Below are 16,805 nucleotides of genomic sequence, written 5' to 3' on the forward strand. Positions count from 1 at the left end.
ACAGTAGTTTGTTTGCAGAAGAATAAATACTGGAGTCTGGGTTTTGGAGGAGTAGAAAAAAGACAGAATTATAATTTGATCATCAATATATTCGTAGGTATATTAAATGGTTACTGACTTTTTGCCTTATTAAAATTGATTAATCTAAAGGTACTGCAGGCAGAAGTTTCCCTTCGCATTTTCCGAAGCCGATCCTCACGTCATTATCATTGATGCAGTACCCGCGAAGGGTCACCGTATCTCCATCTTCAAGGATCTTCCTCTCTTCACCAGATTTCAGACGGAGAGGCTTGGTCCCATTCCACGAGAGTTCTAACATGCAGCCAAGGGAATCTGGCCTCTGAAAATTTATTTTATAAAAGCGAATTTTATGGGTTGTATGAGATTCTGTTTTGGCAAACGGCTGAACTTGGCTATAATATAGCTTACACATCGTAATAACATATAGGCTACATTTTATCCGGGAATGGCAAGTGGTTCCTTCAGGAATCAGATGAAATATGGTCAGGCGGATGCCTAGTATATTCTAAAAGAAGAAACCCTTAATTCAAAGTAATCCCGTGGAAACTACACGGCAGACCTCTAACGTAGGTTTTCAGTAATAAAACAATCCTGATCTCTCTTCGGTGGTGTCGGATTACCGTCCGTCCCATCGGGCTATGAGAGTGAAGGAATAGTGAGTGCACCTGTGTCTGCGAAAATGCTTGTGCCTATAATGTCCTGCGCAGCTGGCTGATCTCTTTATATGAGATCGCCGCCGTAGGTAGCCGATAATCAGCTGGGAGGATATCATCAATTTTGGAAACCAGTTCAGTAGATCCCAAAAATACCCCGTGGCACACACAACCTACTTCTTAACTAGTAGGAACCTAATATTAGTACCGATTTCTTGGCACTGACCTCTCCACTGATGGTGCCGGAGCCGAGCAGGTCTCCAGGTCTCAGGTTGCAGCCAGTGACGGTCTGCTGCGCGAGCTGCTGCTTCACCGTCCAGTACATGTAGCAGTAGTTAGTCCGGCTGATCGTGGTGGGTTCAGAGGAATTTTCCGCTGTTGGTGTTTTTTTGGTATGAAAAAGATGTTTTAATGATAGTAAGAAATTAAGGTCATTAACTTTAAAAAGAAATCGAAAGTGGCCAAGAATTGCACCCTGAGGTACGCCTATTTGCAGCTAGATTTTCAACAAAAAAAAAGACTTCCAGGCTGTGTTTGCAATGTTATTTTTTCCTAGAAATATGTGATTTTCTTTTAAAGGCAATGAAAAATTCATGAGGATATTTAGAAATGGCAAATATAATACTCACGTTTCAAATCAACCTCTAGCTTGATATCGAAGTTGAATTTATCGTCATGTCTCAAGTATGGGAAGGGTGTGGGATCTTGTGGGAAGTTGTGTACTATATAGGGTCTTAAAGCTTCTATGGTGACTATCCAGGGCGATATTGATGTACCCAAATTCTTGGATGTGAATGGACCGAGAGGCACGTATTCAAATTTCTGGATGTCGCGAGCTGAAATCAGACTTTTACTGGACAACTTAACTTCGATACTTAGCCGATATCAAAAAATATGTATCCTCAAAAAGGTTGCAATTTCGCAGACATTTTAGAAATGATGGCATGCATTTTGGCCTTTCTGTTTTTGAAGGTCAAAGTGCCACACACATGTAGAATCTTGCTTTTAGACTCTATCTATCCCGATTCCAAAGGCACAAGGATTTTTTATCTCATCATACCACTCCAATCGTTCAAGAGAACGAGTCCAAAGATGCGATCCTCAGCGTCCTTAGCCGCGATCCTCTCTCCGAGGGCAGTGGGAGGTCCGCCTACGAACGCTGCCATCTCCAATTCGAAGTCCATCAGGCGACAGGGTCCAAATTCAGGGACAGAGCCTGGACATACAAACAAGCTACTTTCTTAGTTTCTTCCGTTTGGGTTCTTGTAATTTAATTTTCTTATACCCGATGCAAAAAACGGGGTATTCTAAGCTTGACTTTTAGGTAGGGTTTGTATATGAAAAATACATACTTTTTGCAGGTACGGTCTGTCCGTAAGGTCTCGTGATGGGTGTTCCAGATATAACTATGGAGCTGCTACGGCCGTGATAACCAATTGGCAGATGCTTCCTGCGAACAAAGTATTTTTTCCCTACGTTAAAAAAATATGCCCATACTTTCAAACGTAAAAAATCTACATTTTTGTTCTTTCAGCAAAATTTTCCAGGAATGATGATGAATGAAATTACCGGGGCTTAACGCTATTCAATGTGTTTCTGGACCAGATTTTCTTGTGTGCTTTTGTCCTGTTGTGTTAATGGGTAGGTACTGCTTACCAGTTTTTAAAGGCGTTGATATCTGTCCCCAAAAACATGATCCCACAGTTGGTGGCATGGTATAGTGACGAGAAGAAATCCGTGTAGTCTCCAATCTCAGCCGGCACATGCATTTGTGCATCGCTCTGCTTTACGAATGCCCTGATGTTTGGAGCATAAAATAAAGAATTATTTAATTGAAGGTTTTGTTAATTTAAAAGCTTTAAAAAAGTCTAAGAAGATCAATTACATTGCAATAAGATTCGTTTGAAATGATTGCGCAATCTTGCGCAACAGTACCTATCATTTTTATTGCACTATTCGTAATATTGTGCAATGTAATTGATTATATAGGCTGCACCTAAGGAGAAGAGAGAGATAAGTCATACGTTATTGTTTCCATAAAATACTGAATAAATTACTTTTGTCTCAATTCTGTGTCGTTTTGTAGAGTAGGATTGGAGGCGTCTAGCAGCTTTTGCAGCGTGGCCCTCGCTTCCAACCAGTGCGGCCGAGTGAGACCCATAAACGCGTTGAGCTTTTCTTCCTGAAATTAATGTTAGATAGGTATATTTTCATAGCATTCAGTTAAAAAAAAAAAGTTCCTATTGTTTCTTGCCAGTGAAAATATAAATAGAGCCTTTAGGGCTAAAGGCTCTATTTATATTTTTCTAAAATCCTTCAGCAGTATCACCCGCGTCTCGTGGGAACTATCCCGCGCTTTCCTCGATAAATGGATAACAATTTTTTTTTGTTTGCAAATCGACCCCTTCCCGCTGTGGGTGCAGCGTGAGGGAGTGTCAGACTCTTACTGACCCGCCATGTTACTTCTTATGCCCTTTATGTACCAGGGTCGAGGTAACTTTGGAACAATCCCGCAGCCCAAATGGACTATCTAACACTGAAATATTTTTTCAAATCAAATCGTTCAAACAAAAGAACAAAGAAACTCTTAGTTTTGTAATATACCTAAGTAGTTAAGTATCAGTACCTACCCACTGAGTGCAGGAATGACTTCATTTTAGTAGAATAACATTCAAGCAATATGTTCATGATATTCATAAGTATTTGTTATTGTTCAATGCATAAACAACTCTTGATTTCAATAAATAGGTATGCAGATAAGTGTGATGTAGTTTTGTTTACCTTAAATACATTCTGTTTAGATTTCAGCAGTGGCCCGTCAAACAGATGAGATATCACGTTCAAGTCTAGAATTAAGTCTCCGATTGCCACTCCAATGTGTTTCTCGACCTAAAAACATTAAATTACAAGTAACAACAGCATAATTCAATATTTACTATCAGAAAAATGACACCAAATATAAAACCATCTCCATCATCCTCCGAGCCTTTTTCCAAATCTCCAATTTAACATAAATTGGCCAGTTTTATTCAACAGTAGCCTACCTCCTCAATTTGGCAGCATAATACCGGAATGCAATGTCAAAAAGAAGACATTGCAAAACCGGCTCGCAAAACACTTATTTCTTTTGTTTCAAGTATCAATTTTCTTTACTATTTCTTAGTAAATAAAGAAAAACAATACTTACATTGCTAGGTGAAGTGAAGACTCCATACGGGAGATTTTCGATAGGAAAATCAGTGCTCGGAGAATATTCGATGAACGATTTCATTTTGATACGTCTGCACTGGGCCGGTGGCTATCGGAATGTGTTTTTCAGTGCTTTGTTTTGAAATGTTGCTGCTCTAATTTAGCCGGCGTATTTGTAAAATATATTGTTTGCAAATAGGCTGTATTTTAACACAAATAAAGTTTCGGTGTCGCTTATAATATCACTAGGGCGTCTGATTGAACGTTTAAGGTGAATGCGATAATCGATAATGCAACTTGTAGCGGGAAATTCAAAATAAAATGTTTTTTTGATGCTTTAGATTAGTTAATCTATCGATGCAGTTTATAATGTTGGTTGGTGCTTTTTCTTTATTTCAAACATGAGTGATATGCTAACAGAAGATTGTTATCATATTCCATGTTTGCATACAAGCTGATAAAGTTACAGATAATGCTACGGTATTATTTGCTATTATTTTATCTCAATCATTGTTATTAAACAAATTGGTGCCTAGGTTGGTATTATGATTTAGGTTTCACCCGTGTCAGGGTGGAACTTAACGCACCCTGATACAAAGTAACCTATCTACAGTTTTTCGCAGTGATTGAAATTTTCTAACAGTAGGTATATTTTGCAGGCACAGATAAACAAGATACCAAAAAAATAACCACAAAAATTCTTAATGAAATAATTTATTTATTACAATATAGCAGACAATAAATAGTATGTATATTTACAAGTTAAAGTTGACCTTAGATAATATCGGCTCACGAATCCCGGCGTGAAGACTCCCCTTGTTTTGGGAGGGACAGTTGGGAGAGTCCGCGACTGCCTGGAAATAACACATCTGCAGTACTATTTTGTGGGGTAAATATATTAGATGTTACTGTGGTTTTAGTTGTAGAAACTACGGCAAGGATTTTTTTTAGTAGATTGCTATGAGTCGGAATGGCGCACGAAGGGTTCGGTCCCATGATCGATAAAAATAAATAAGTTTTCTGTATGGAAGCCCCCTTTTGAATATTGATTTTATTCTTGTTTTCATAATAACTCATCTGCGAAATTTTAAATTGTATATCACGTTCACGGTTGCTAGGGAGTTTGTTACGCCACTTCTTCCCAGCAAAAATACATAGGAAGATGAATCGTCAAGACAAAAGACGGGCGTAGCAAGTAGTGATTTATAAGCCTAATATGAATAAATGTTTTAAGTTTTAGATATGTAGGCCGGTCTGGTGACAGACAGGCGGATAGTGAATATCAGTAATAAAGTCCTATTTATCCCTTTGGGGGTCCGGTACCTAAAATAGGGTATTTTAGTCTAGATGAGAAAAAAATTAAAAGTGTATTACAATGATTGTTTAGAGGAAAAGCAATCGGGAAATGTTAGTTTCACTTCGTAAGGTACATAAATATATTTTTTATTGCAGTTTAAAGTTTTTCGGTTTTTTATCTGTCTTTGAACACTACGAAATGTCGCCGCCATGCTAATGACGTCATTACGGTAGTAGGGGAGAGCGGGGCTGAAAGTGCCGATTTTGACAAATCCTTTTAAGATTCGGATAAAACAAGTACTATGACTGAAAGTAGTGGTTCATCCTAAGCCAAATTTAATCTATTTTACGAATTTAACTTCAGATTTTGCACATTTTTAATAGTTTTTTATGAAAATGCGATTTTTTTATACAGAGGCGGCAAGGCACTACCAACCCCAATCTGGGGCAAGTTGTGCCGTAGCTGAGGTCGGTTGTGCCGTTGATAATGCTGGGAGTTTTATATGAATGAAAATTAATTAGGAAATTAAAACACATCAGTTTTATAATAATATATTTATTCGTTATATTTTTTAATATAAATCAACAGTTTTTAAAGTTTAATTGTATAATACTAAGTATTACAATAAAAAAAAAACAAGGAAGCTTCTTATGTAATTATTCAAACATAAAAACGTATTTTTAATCAATAGTTTGTACTTATTTTTGATCAATTATTAATATGTTCCAAAATTATTAACTTTTTAATCAGTCTCGAGTCTTTTTAAGAAATAAAAAATATGCCAAAACTAGTTACTCTCCAGGTGATTGATCAGAATAACAATTAGGACATACAAATGCTTGGTTTTCTTCATCTTCAATACATTGCAAATGGGCCCAATTCTTACATTCTCTGCATTCAATCCATTGTTCTCCAGGGGCAGAGTTAGAATAAGCATCACAACAAATGATACAGAACCATTCTTGTTCGTCATCAGAACTGTCGTCATCTTGCAATACTCTTCTCTTAGTGGGGTTTTTAGTCGGCTTTTTTGTTTGTTTACCCTTTCCCTTGCATTTTCCCGTCCCTTTTCCCTTAACCTTCTTTTTAGTTTCGCTTTCTTTTTTCTTCTTTTTACTAGCCTGTTCTTCTGCTAAAGCATTTTTCTCTGGAGTGTCCGTAAGAACAGCTGTCTTTCTTTTACGTGCTTTAGTATGTCCAATTAGTCGGGGAGGTGCTTTAGGCAGTGGTCTTATTAGCTCTGGTGAGAAAACTGCTGCATTTTTATCTCCTGTGTTATTATCAACTGATTGAGGAGGCTGGAAACTGCATATTTTCTTTCTTTCATAATAGCTCGCGTAAATATAAACAATACTGAAACAATATAGGTTGGTTAGGGTTGGTTGTGCCGCGGCACAAGCGATCCAATACGATCGCATATATCTATCTCTTTCTGTTTTTGAGATATTCGCGTCGGCACAATTTACCCCCGGCACTTTCAGCCCCGCTCTCCCCTAAACAAAAGTGTCAGTAAAAATTTTCAATACATATCAAAATATGTATAATGCTCCTGCTCCACCTGCGTAAGCGTTAACGTTAATGTCAATGGCCAACTACACGTTACTTATTGCATTAAAAATGCGTGTTGGCTACACTTAGGTACAATTCTACAAAGAGTTAATCCCTCATGGAGTAACGCGTTAACACACATTAAAGAGGTTACAGACACACAAAATAATTCTAAAAACTAAAGCTTTCTCATTTGACCATTCCATTACCGTGCTCGTAAAATGCAGTTACCGCTTAAACAAAGTATCTACACTCGTCCTTGCATGCGTGCAATGAGATGGCATTAATGTAGCCAACATCACTTAGCGCTCTAAGCTACGCACTAAAACCCTTTGATGTGTCCAAAAAACCGACACCCGAGTTATCGCTTAACGTTTAATGCTATTAATAATGCCATTTGTATAAATTGCCATTAAAACGTTGGCCACATCTGCGTAATGCCAAAATTTAACGCGTTAAGACGCAGGTGGAGCAGTAGCATTACTGACAGCTGTAGTTTTTTACTAACGTAATGACGTCATGACCAAAAAACAATCATGGCGTCCGTTGTGTGCCGCGTTTTCGAGAAATACGCGCGAAATTTGAAATTATGATAAAACAATTAATTTATATTCGTACATAACGTGAGAAAAAAAAATATTTTTAATTTTTTAGAGATATATTAAGACTAAAGAATTTATTTAAGATATATTTCAAAAATGCATGTAATACCCTATTGGGTAAGGAGTGGTAGAATGGTGGTGATATTGAGATAACCAGTCAGTATTTCAGATAAATCAAAGTAAATAATTTAAACATAATTTATTGCCTAACATTTAATGTTACGCTATAATGTCATTACGTGAGTTAAATAATAATACAAAGTAATTTACAAACTAAATCCAACAGATGATGTTAGGAACTTTCTAGAATTACAGTGAATTTATTTAGCGAGTGATTTTAAAAGATTTTGGTGAACTATTTTTCAAGATTTTAAAGATTTGAACTCAGTTATATATTATGCCAATGGTTCCTCGCGTGAATATTCTTGCATTTATTGTTTGGTACGAACTCTGCCGTCTGTTCGTCTGATGATAACTTGCCGACAAGATCTTATTTCCATACGGTTTTAGTTTATAAAATGCTTAGCAATTTTAATGATGTTGCTGAAATAATAGTTTTTTTTTATATATATTTCTTTTAAAATCACACCCTAATCTGGACTATTAAAATAAAATGAGATGTAAGAGGTAAAATACATTAAATATTCGACATACATACACGACCGCTATTCACAACATTTAAATACACTACAATCAGTAGAAAATCTATACTCAAATCCATGTTTGTTGGTACATAAATGCTTATTTTTACATTATTCATATGTTGTACATAAAATAAATAATATGGTAGATAATTCCTTGATGGTGTTGCCAGGCGAAATACATAATTTCTTATTGATGTTGCCATGCTAAATAATTTAAATAATATGGTATATTTTGGATAAAATCAGAAAAAAATGATATGTAAGTTAATTCTAGCATTTAATAAGTAAAATACTCGAGTTATTTGTATTAATTGTAATGATATTGAGAACATACTTATTTATATTATATAAATTCAACAATTTTCTACTTGAATTTGGACATTTTGAAATAGGCACTTATATTTAGTCACATTATTTTACCCGACTGTGGTGATCCACAAATGGAGGGCCATGTTTCAACAGTTTTGAAATAAACAGGCAACTGTTATTACAAGATTTTAAAAGGACAAATTTCTATGTAGTAAAATTAATGTGTTTAAAATAAATAATGTTAAATTTTACGTTTGGTTTGAAAATGTATGATACACGTTCATCCCTCTTCATGTTTCATCATAAATTCTGGTTCAAAAAACAATCTCTTATAAATACAAATATAATAAAAATATCAGCACTACCAAATTATATTTAATACACTGAATTAACTACATACATCAACATCTATGCCTACATTTAAATATACATACATAAATATAAAAACATAGACATACATACATTCTACATTTCACAAAAATGTTTAAAACGTTTTATTGATATTCAAAGATGCAAAGTATGTAGGTTTGATATTAAAATAAACTATGTATTTTCGTTTCTGTATGCCTAAGCTACTTACCAAATGGACTACTTGGAGTGGTGTTCAGATAGTAATTTTAAAGGATTTTGAAAATGTTATACCGATAAGAGATTATTAAAATTCACATATTTTTATTTTACCCAACTTTACAAGCCATCTGCCAAAAATATAGGCATTTTTAATCAACGAACAACATCTAACCATAGACTCAAAACAGCGACTAAAAAACTCCTTACTCACACCACTCCAACTACGAAAAAGGTTGAAACAAAAAAGAATCTTATCTACACAAAGTAGCGTCGATCTGCTGCAGCGACGGGAGGGTTAGCTTCAGTTTCCTCCTGTACGCGGGGTCGGCGGCCAGGGGGTTACGCTCTAGGTATATCGTGGCGATTTTAGTGTTGTTTTTCAGGTAGTCTATGGATGACCAGTCTGTGATTTGGTTGTCGTTTAGCTGAAATAAAAATATGATTTATTTTAGAAGATTACTCATTTATTTTAGATGCTGATAACAGGGTTATTTTTGAAAGATGACAATTTTGATTTGAACAGGAGATGGTTCAGAATGTAACAGTTAAATTTGATTGACCTTAAATACATGGGTAAATTACATAAGGTTACGTAACGCTTGGCGCGGTCGGTCTGTGGATGGGTGACCAACTACACCATGTTCCACTTCCTCTAGGCACTTTCTTTGTGGGTTGCTAACTTTCTTCGGAATATCTTTAGCAGTCGTTAAGAGTAGTCAAAAGCCAGAAAGTTTGACATATAGTTTGAACAGCTAAAAAAAGTGAAAAAAAGTAATCATTAACTTACCCATAACTCTTCCAAATCAGCCATATGTCTAACATTCTCAATAACTGTGATCCTGTTGACGGCAAGATCCAAAGTCGTCAACTTCATCTGGTTACCCAAATTTTCAATAACGGATATGCCATTCTCAGATATATACAACTGTTCTAAGTTACGAAGTTCGTCCAAATTCTCTATTTGGGTAATACGGTTGCTCTGTAGAACTAAAACTTCGAGTTCTGTGAGTTCTTCCAAGTTCTGTATTTTAGATATCTTGTTTTTGCCTAGGTATAGCTGTTTTAGAGTTTTCAGGCCTTCTAGGTTTTTGATTTCCTGTAATGAGATGGAGTTTCTTGTAAAGTATGACATGGCGAAAATGTTGGCTTCTTACTTTCACATCAGCGCATTTTCTGCTCGGTTTTTCTACGCACGACACCCCACGACCTACTGGTCTATGCGATGACCTGTCGCGTGTCATCGCATAGACCAGTAGGTAGTTGTCAATTGTTTAATGTCGCTAATATACGCACATGTTACGCACAACATCATCCCTACCAATCGAGCGTTTCCGCGCGGAAAATCCGCTGGTGTAAAAACGCTGTATTGTCTTAAATAGCCACATATTTTTTTATATTGTTTTAATTTGAGATACGGGTAACACTTACGCGTTATAAAAATGACCCCTTATTACATGCAAGGTGATAAAAGAAAATGGAGAGAAACTTACCCGCAACCGATTATCGCCTAACTCAAGCAGTTCTAACTCAGGCAGATGATTAACGTTCTTGATCTCCGTGATCTTGTTGGAGCTGAGAAACAGCTTCTTTAGTTTCAGCAGCTTGTCTAGACCAGTGATCTCTTTGATCCTGTTGAACGATAGGTCCAGCATCCTGGAAAGATAGAGACGTAACATTAGTTTAGTGGTGCTTTTAACTGGTAAATGCTAAGATGATAGAGGACTTTTTAAGCGACCAATATAATTTTGTTACTTAAACATTCCGTCTCTAGCCAGTTTAATAAGTAGAATCTCTGAGCTGAGAAATTCTATTGGTTGGGTGCCGTGGTGGCCCAGTGGGTAAAGGACCAAGCTCTCAAGTATGAGGGCGCGGGTTCGATCCCAGGTCGGGCAAGTACCAATGCAACTTTTCTAAGTTTGTATGTACTTTCTAAGTATATCTTAGACACCATTGGCTGTGTTTCGGATGGCACGTTAAACTGTAGGTCCCGGCTGTCATTGAACATCCTTGGCAGTCGTTATGGGTAGTCAGAAGCCAGTAAGTCTGACACCAGTCTAACCAAGGGGTATCGGGTTGCCCAGGTAACTGGGTTGAGGAGGTCAGATAGGCAGTCGCTTCTTGTAAAGCACTGGTACTCAGCTGAATCCGGTTAGACTGGAAGCCGACCCCAACATAGTTTGGGAAAAAGGCTCGGAGGATGGATGTTAAAAATGATTGGCGTTACTACAAAAAAGCTAAATATACGCTCGACACGTGTTTAAGAAAATTCTCCATACAATTTTTTCTAAATAATACCCAATATGTTCCGCTCTGCTGTGGTGGTCTGGGCCTGAGTTCAAAGTGGTAGTCTTGTCTTGTGGTTAAGTGCTCTTCAGAAGCATTTATATCTCATTGATTACATAACACAAGCTTAGAAGAAAGAAAATATATAAACGTTTATTTGCATAGAACATAGATCATGGTAGGTCTTATCAATGGCTCAACATAGGGCTAACTGACGGAGTGTGAAATGTGTCCAGGTAAAACAAATTATTTACGAGATGTTTTTGAAAACGACTTAAGAGAGATTTTTAACTTACTCTAGATTGACGAGGCCATCTAAATTCTCCATGATTACAATCTGATTGTCGTACAGCTCCAGCTCCACCAGTGTGCTCAGGGTGCTCAAACCCTCGATTTTCTTGATCAAGTTCCATCGTAAGTATAATCTGAAAACATAAAAGTGCATATTTTAGGATCATCATTATAAACTGTTTGTAGTGTATGCTTCCCTAAAGTACTCCTGATTTGTGCTGAGTTTTGCTGGTTTAGTAATATTATTTTTTCTATATGATTTTGGCCATCACCAACCCGCATTGAGCAAGCGTGGTGATTAATGCTCAATCCTTCTCCGTGTGAGAGGAGGCCTGTGCCCAGCAGTGGGACGATAAATAGGCTGTAACTAACTAACTATATGATTTTGGCATGCTTTGCCAAGTCCTGTAGGCATTACTCCACGCACCCGGATAAAAGGCGCCTGTAGTGGGTCGATAAATAGGCTATCTAACACTAAAATAATTTTTCTAATTGGACCAATAGTTTCTGAGATTAGCGCGTTCATTCATTCAAATAAATTCTGCAGCTGTATAATATCAGTATAAAAGTGTAGCGCAGATACGTGTAGATAAATTAATAGGTGTAGATATAGAAGAAACGCGTTCCAGCACTATATTAATCTCGTCAATTATCAAGAACGAAGGTAAGCTGTTCAGTGGGAGGTGATTAATTAGCTAATGAAATGGCTTTCCGCCATGAACGCGGTTAACAATCACACTCGTATTTTAGCCAAGATTGAGGCCACTGTTAAATAATTGCTAAAGATGCTACAGCAGAAAACTTTTCAGTTAGAAGAAATCGTAGGCTGAGATGATGATGATGACTAGTATATGTTTCACTCACTAAGCGTTAATCCAGATAATATGTAGTGTGATACTTATGAACATTTTGATCAACTACCATTGAGATTCAGTAATCTCAAGTGTTGTTTGAAAAGTAGATTAGATTGGATTGGATAGAGATGGGAATAAGTTCTCAATTCACTGATAATATTTAGATAATAACATGTAGAGACATAAACTGTTCGAAATTTCACAAGATGACATGAAAACTACCAAAATAAATTAATAAATTGCTTTAAGCATTTGTATATTTGAAATAACACATTCTAAGAACGTGCCTCTGCTCTATTATCGAAAAAACTCGCCTTAGCTTAATACAGAGCTATAATTGTTGGCTTATTAACTCGCTAAATGGCAGCGGGAGGTTCAATTCATTGAACATATTTATTGTTAACTGGGAGCAGCACGCTGACCTTTTTATTGATTATCTTGTGACAGTGATGTCATGTCATTCAGTTATAGATGTCACATGACAATGTGTTAATAGTACAACATAATAACAGAAATGTTTAACAATACTGTTATTTGTTGAGTTAGGCCCCAGTTCACTGACAACATAAATATCAGTTTTCTTAAAACAACTGTTTTAGATGAATTTTAAAAGTGAACAGGTGTTTTAAGAAAAACTGATATTTATATTGATGGTAAAAATGGACCGTAGTTACACATTTCACCCAACTGAATTATTGTTACTGTTGCCAATGTTCTGCGATTTAATTTAACAGTAAAGACAGTTTTCTATAAACTAACTGTTGATTTGCTTATGCTCATGACAAAATTCTATCTCTAGTAGTAAAAAACACGAATAGATAGGATACATAATCTAACTAAAGTGAACATGACAGGAAAAAGATTAGGCATAGATAAATAGACTTTACATGGTGGCCTGCACATTGAGAGGTTATTATATGTTAATTTAATAACTGTAGTACAAATCTGGTTGGTTATTTCTGTAATAGGAAGTCTCAGTTATGTGGGTTTCATAGTAAATTACAATTAATCATACAGGTCTCTTATTTCAAAATCTTATATAATATGATACAGTAGTTGTTATGGCAATTACGTAGACTAGTTTAGCGTTTATTAGTGGGCTAGTTATATTTTTAGCTCACTATAAGCAAACCATATGCAGTGAGAAATAAACAGATGTTATGGGCCACATTTAATGGATTAATAATGTTTTTAAAATACTTTTTCTATAGAAGACCTAAATAAACCCATTTATGTGTTAAAAGTTGCTATCATTGCAACTAATTTGATGTAAAAAATTAAGTCAAATTTAAACAAATATTTTGCTGTCTCTCTTATTAGGAATGACCTGCCAAGTTCAGCACAATAAATTACCCATTCACTATAATACTCATACTGATAAGAAAAACAATAAACACTTCAGTCAACATAACAGTCTCAAACCTTAGTTCCATTTACCAAAACCGGTATTTAAATATTATTCTCATGTTTAGTTCTATTCTACACAAAGAATATGAGCTAAGATTGCTTACACTTTCGTCATAGGAAAATTTTTGTAAGGTACAGGTACACAATGACTCACCTTTCTAAGTTCTTGAGAGGTTCGAGGTTCTCAATCTTCCCGATCCTGCCGTGGTTCAGATCTAGTTCCGTCGTATGCTCGTTCACTATAATGATCTCATTACATTCTTCCTCCGCCGGCGGTGGCGTCTGCTGCGGAGGTGGTGACTCAGCCATCTCTTCAACAACTTTCCCAGGCTCGTTTGTACTATCAGCACTCGCTTTGGGCTCCTCCTTCACTGTACTATCTGGAGTGTTAGCTGCCGGGGCTTCTTGATTGTCTAAACATTGTTATTAAATTAGATTTCGCTCTAAACTGTGAAAACAACACCGGTAAAGCAAGAAGTACGTACCCGCCATCGTCTGTTTTGTTATTACGCAGCAGTAGTTGCGGCTTCACATACAAAAATACAATTTACAAACAAATCTGTAATCGATTCGATTATTTATTTAGTATCCGGTACGGATCACGAGAAATTCTCGAAATTCACAAAATTGAAAATTAGACAATTCTGTCAAATGTCAATATGGTATACAGATAAAATATTAAATACAGAAACAGGATCTTTCTGAAAGTTAGTTCGAGTGATATTTCTGAACGTCTTGTTAAAAGTCAGAGTCAGCTGTCAGTGCTGTCACGTTGACGTGAGTATCTTCGAAGAGAAGTTACGCGCCAATTTCGTGAACTTTATTTTGTAATTATTTCTTATTTTATTGAACGACTAATCAGGTGATTTCTATCTCAAATAAAATGGACGAGAATGACGAACTAGCACAATTAGAAGAACTACTGTGTGCAGACCTAGATGAGGCTGAAAAGGAAGATAAAATAGAAACTGCTATCCGTGAAGTTGATATCTTCCAGGCAAGCAGTAGTAACGTGGAACCTGAAGAGAAAAGTGCTGACAAGAAACCTCTGAAGTCAGCAATCCACAATGGCGACACAGATTCATCAGATGACGAAGAACAAAGAAATTCTACTGAACGTAAGTACAGTAACTATGGGTCTGATGTCAAGAAAATATTGGACAATCAGGAACATGAACAGAGAGACAAGAGGCTTGATTTCGAGACCAGATTACGGCAGACCAATATGGACGCCAAGATCGCCCAAAATACATTTAAAACTAAAAAGAGAATCGAAGAGGCCAGAGAGACCAAAGATACGTTTTGCGCTCCAGAAATTAAAAAGAAAGAAGTCAACGATATTTACACTGATCCAGTATTCGGTATTAGAATTACGAAGCCACTGATATCAAGCACAGCTCTTCTAGATCGCATGCAAGGCAGAGAGGCTGTTAATATGCTGAGAGTAAAGAGGTATGTTGAAAATGAAGATCTCTCTAAAGATTGGGTAATAGGTGGTGTTGTGGTAAGAAAAAGCGCACCCAAGAAGTCTCAAAAAGGCAATCAATTTCTGATATGGACTCTTTCTGACCTGAAAGATGATTTTAAAACGGTATCCATGTTCCTATTTCGAAAAGCTTATAATGATTTATGGAAAACTCCAGAAGGTACTGTTGTGGCAGTTCTAAATCCAAATGTTCTAGATAGATCTCAGAATAGTGCTGAACAGGCCAGTCTCAGTGTTGAGAATCCCGACCGAGTTATGATCCTAGGACAATCAAAAGATCTGGGTGTTTGCAAGAGTAAAAAGAAAAATGGTGAGAAATGTACAGCATTTGTCAATACAAGTCAATGTGATGTATGCATATACCATGTCAAACAGGAGTATCAGCAGTATGCCAGGAGACAGGAACTCCAATCCTCAACCATGGGCAAAGGACTAGTTAGCTTACAAAATAAGGTTCTTGGAAAAAGCACTGTTATCTACGGAGGTAAAGCTTACTCTGCACTACCTTCAGGAAACACATCTAAAGTTAAAGAAAGGGATAGTAATAGACTGATGTCATTGAGTGACTACTATAAATCTGAAGGTGACAAATTCATGACAAACAAAGCACCTTATGGGGCAGGTCCCATGAAAAACAACAGTATTTTACACAGCCCTGCAGCTCAAAGAACTAGTGACACTGAAAGACTCAACAAACTTACTGGAAGTCCACAAAATACCAAACCACAAAACCTCAGCTTAGCTGAAAGAGTTGGAAGTTCACCTAAGTTGGGAAGAAGTGGTACTTTTGGCCTCAAAGGCAGTGGTACAATAGATCTAAGCATGACATACGGACAAAAGGCTGCAGAACGAGCTAAAGCAAATGCTTTTAGATTGATACAACAAAGTGGTGGTCTTGCAAAGGCTGACCCAAATAACTTGAAAGGAACTCAAGCTGGTAAAAAGAGAGCTTTAGAAAAGTTGAATGACTCCAACAGTGATGAGAATGACAGCAAGAAATCTAAGGCTGATGAAGATGATGTGACAAGATCACAACTGAAGAAACCTAAATCTGTAATGTCTGAGAGGTTTAAGAAGATTCTAGAAGCCACTTCAGCTCACCAGAACTTGATAGAGCAGCATGACGATGACGAGCAAGAGAAATACTTCAATAAACTTGAGAAAAAGGAGCAAATGGAAGAGAAAATGTTGAACACTTATAAGCTTGCGTGCAAAGCTGTGAGATGTGTGAAATGCAAGTACACTGCATTTTCAGCAGCTCAGATATGTAAAGACGAGAGGCATCCCCTCAAATTGTTGGACTCATTCAAGAGGTTCTTCAAATGTGCTGATTGTAACAACAGAACTGTCTCCTTAGAACTTCTTCCCCTACATTCTTGTAGCAACTGCAAGAGCTCTCGCTGGGTGAAAGCACCAATGATGAGGGAAAAGAAAGTGGCACTTTCTGAAGGACTATCCATCAGAGGTGAAGAGGAAACTTTTATAGGTGGAGCAGTCACTTCAGGCAAGAATATCAATTTGCTGGTGCCTGATAGCTGAGGCTTGTTTTTATGTTATTTGTATGTACACATAGTTTTAATCTTGACTGAATATGTATTTAATTTATGTAGAGTTGTGATTGTGATAATAAAGGTTTTAAAATAAAATCCAA

General features: G+C 36.6%; 3 protein-coding genes across 3 annotated transcripts; 1 reads left to right on the plus strand and 2 right to left on the minus strand.

Moving 5' to 3' along the window:
• Positions 1–68: 68 nt before the first annotated feature.
• On the minus strand, positions 69–4,159 carry LOC110383441 (fumarylacetoacetase). Its single transcript, XM_049848517.2, has 9 exons — positions 3,862–4,159; positions 3,456–3,563; positions 2,732–2,856; positions 2,331–2,471; positions 2,027–2,124; positions 1,735–1,890; positions 1,304–1,510; positions 901–1,049; positions 69–340 (listed from the first exon to the last, which is right to left on the minus strand). The coding sequence occupies exons 1-9, from the start codon at positions 3,943–3,945 to the stop codon at positions 140–142; spliced, it is 1,269 nt and encodes a 422-aa protein (XP_049704474.2). The 5' UTR covers positions 3,946–4,159; the 3' UTR covers positions 69–139.
• Positions 4,160–7,494: 3,335 nt separating this feature from the next.
• Positions 7,495–14,340, minus strand: LOC110383442 (protein phosphatase 1 regulatory subunit 7). The gene is made up of 6 exons (XM_064039137.1): positions 14,154–14,340; positions 13,823–14,081; positions 11,413–11,541; positions 10,324–10,486; positions 9,621–9,929; positions 7,495–9,258 (listed from the first exon to the last, which is right to left on the minus strand). Exons 1-6 carry the CDS (start codon positions 14,158–14,160, stop codon positions 9,085–9,087), a joined length of 1,041 nt encoding a protein of 346 aa, XP_063895207.1. The 5' UTR covers positions 14,161–14,340; the 3' UTR covers positions 7,495–9,084.
• A 97-nt stretch (positions 14,341–14,437) lies between these two features.
• LOC110383439 (protein MCM10 homolog) lies at positions 14,438–16,741 on the plus strand. Its single transcript, XM_021344229.3, has one exon. The coding sequence runs from the start codon at positions 14,552–14,554 to the stop codon at positions 16,691–16,693; it is 2,142 nt and encodes a 713-aa protein (XP_021199904.3). The 5' UTR covers positions 14,438–14,551; the 3' UTR covers positions 16,694–16,741.
• Positions 16,742–16,805: the final 64 nt, after the last annotated feature.

This window comes from Helicoverpa armigera, chromosome 18 (genome assembly GCF_030705265.1).
Source record: "Helicoverpa armigera isolate CAAS_96S chromosome 18, ASM3070526v1, whole genome shotgun sequence".
Lineage (NCBI taxonomy): Eukaryota > Metazoa > Arthropoda > Insecta > Lepidoptera > Noctuidae > Helicoverpa > Helicoverpa armigera.

Bases quoted from the DNA above. Each gene is read 5' to 3' on its own strand.
- LOC110383441 (XM_049848517.2), bottom strand. From the start codon at position 3,945: ATGAAATCGTTCATCGAATATTCTCCGAGCACTGATTTTCCTATCGAA. The intron at 1,891-2,026 runs GTATGTATTTTT...TTGTATGTCCAG, and splicing joins ACAGACCGTACCTGCAAAAA to GCTCTGTCCCTGAATTTGGA. The intron at 1,050-1,303 runs GTGAGTATTATA...AAACACCAACAG, and splicing joins GCTAGAGGTTGATTTGAAAC to CGGAAAATTCCTCTGAACCC.
- LOC110383442 (XM_064039137.1), bottom strand. The intron at 11,542-13,822 runs GTGAGTCATTGT...TTATGTTTTCAG, and splicing joins CCTCTCAAGAACTTAGAAAG to ATTATACTTACGATGGAACT. The intron at 9,259-9,620 runs GTAAGTTAATGA...TTTTTATTTCAG, and splicing joins CTGATTTGGAAGAGTTATGG to CTAAACGACAACCAAATCAC.
- LOC110383439 (XM_021344229.3), top strand. From the start codon at position 14,552: ATGGACGAGAATGACGAACTAGCACAATTAGAAGAACTACTGTGTGCA.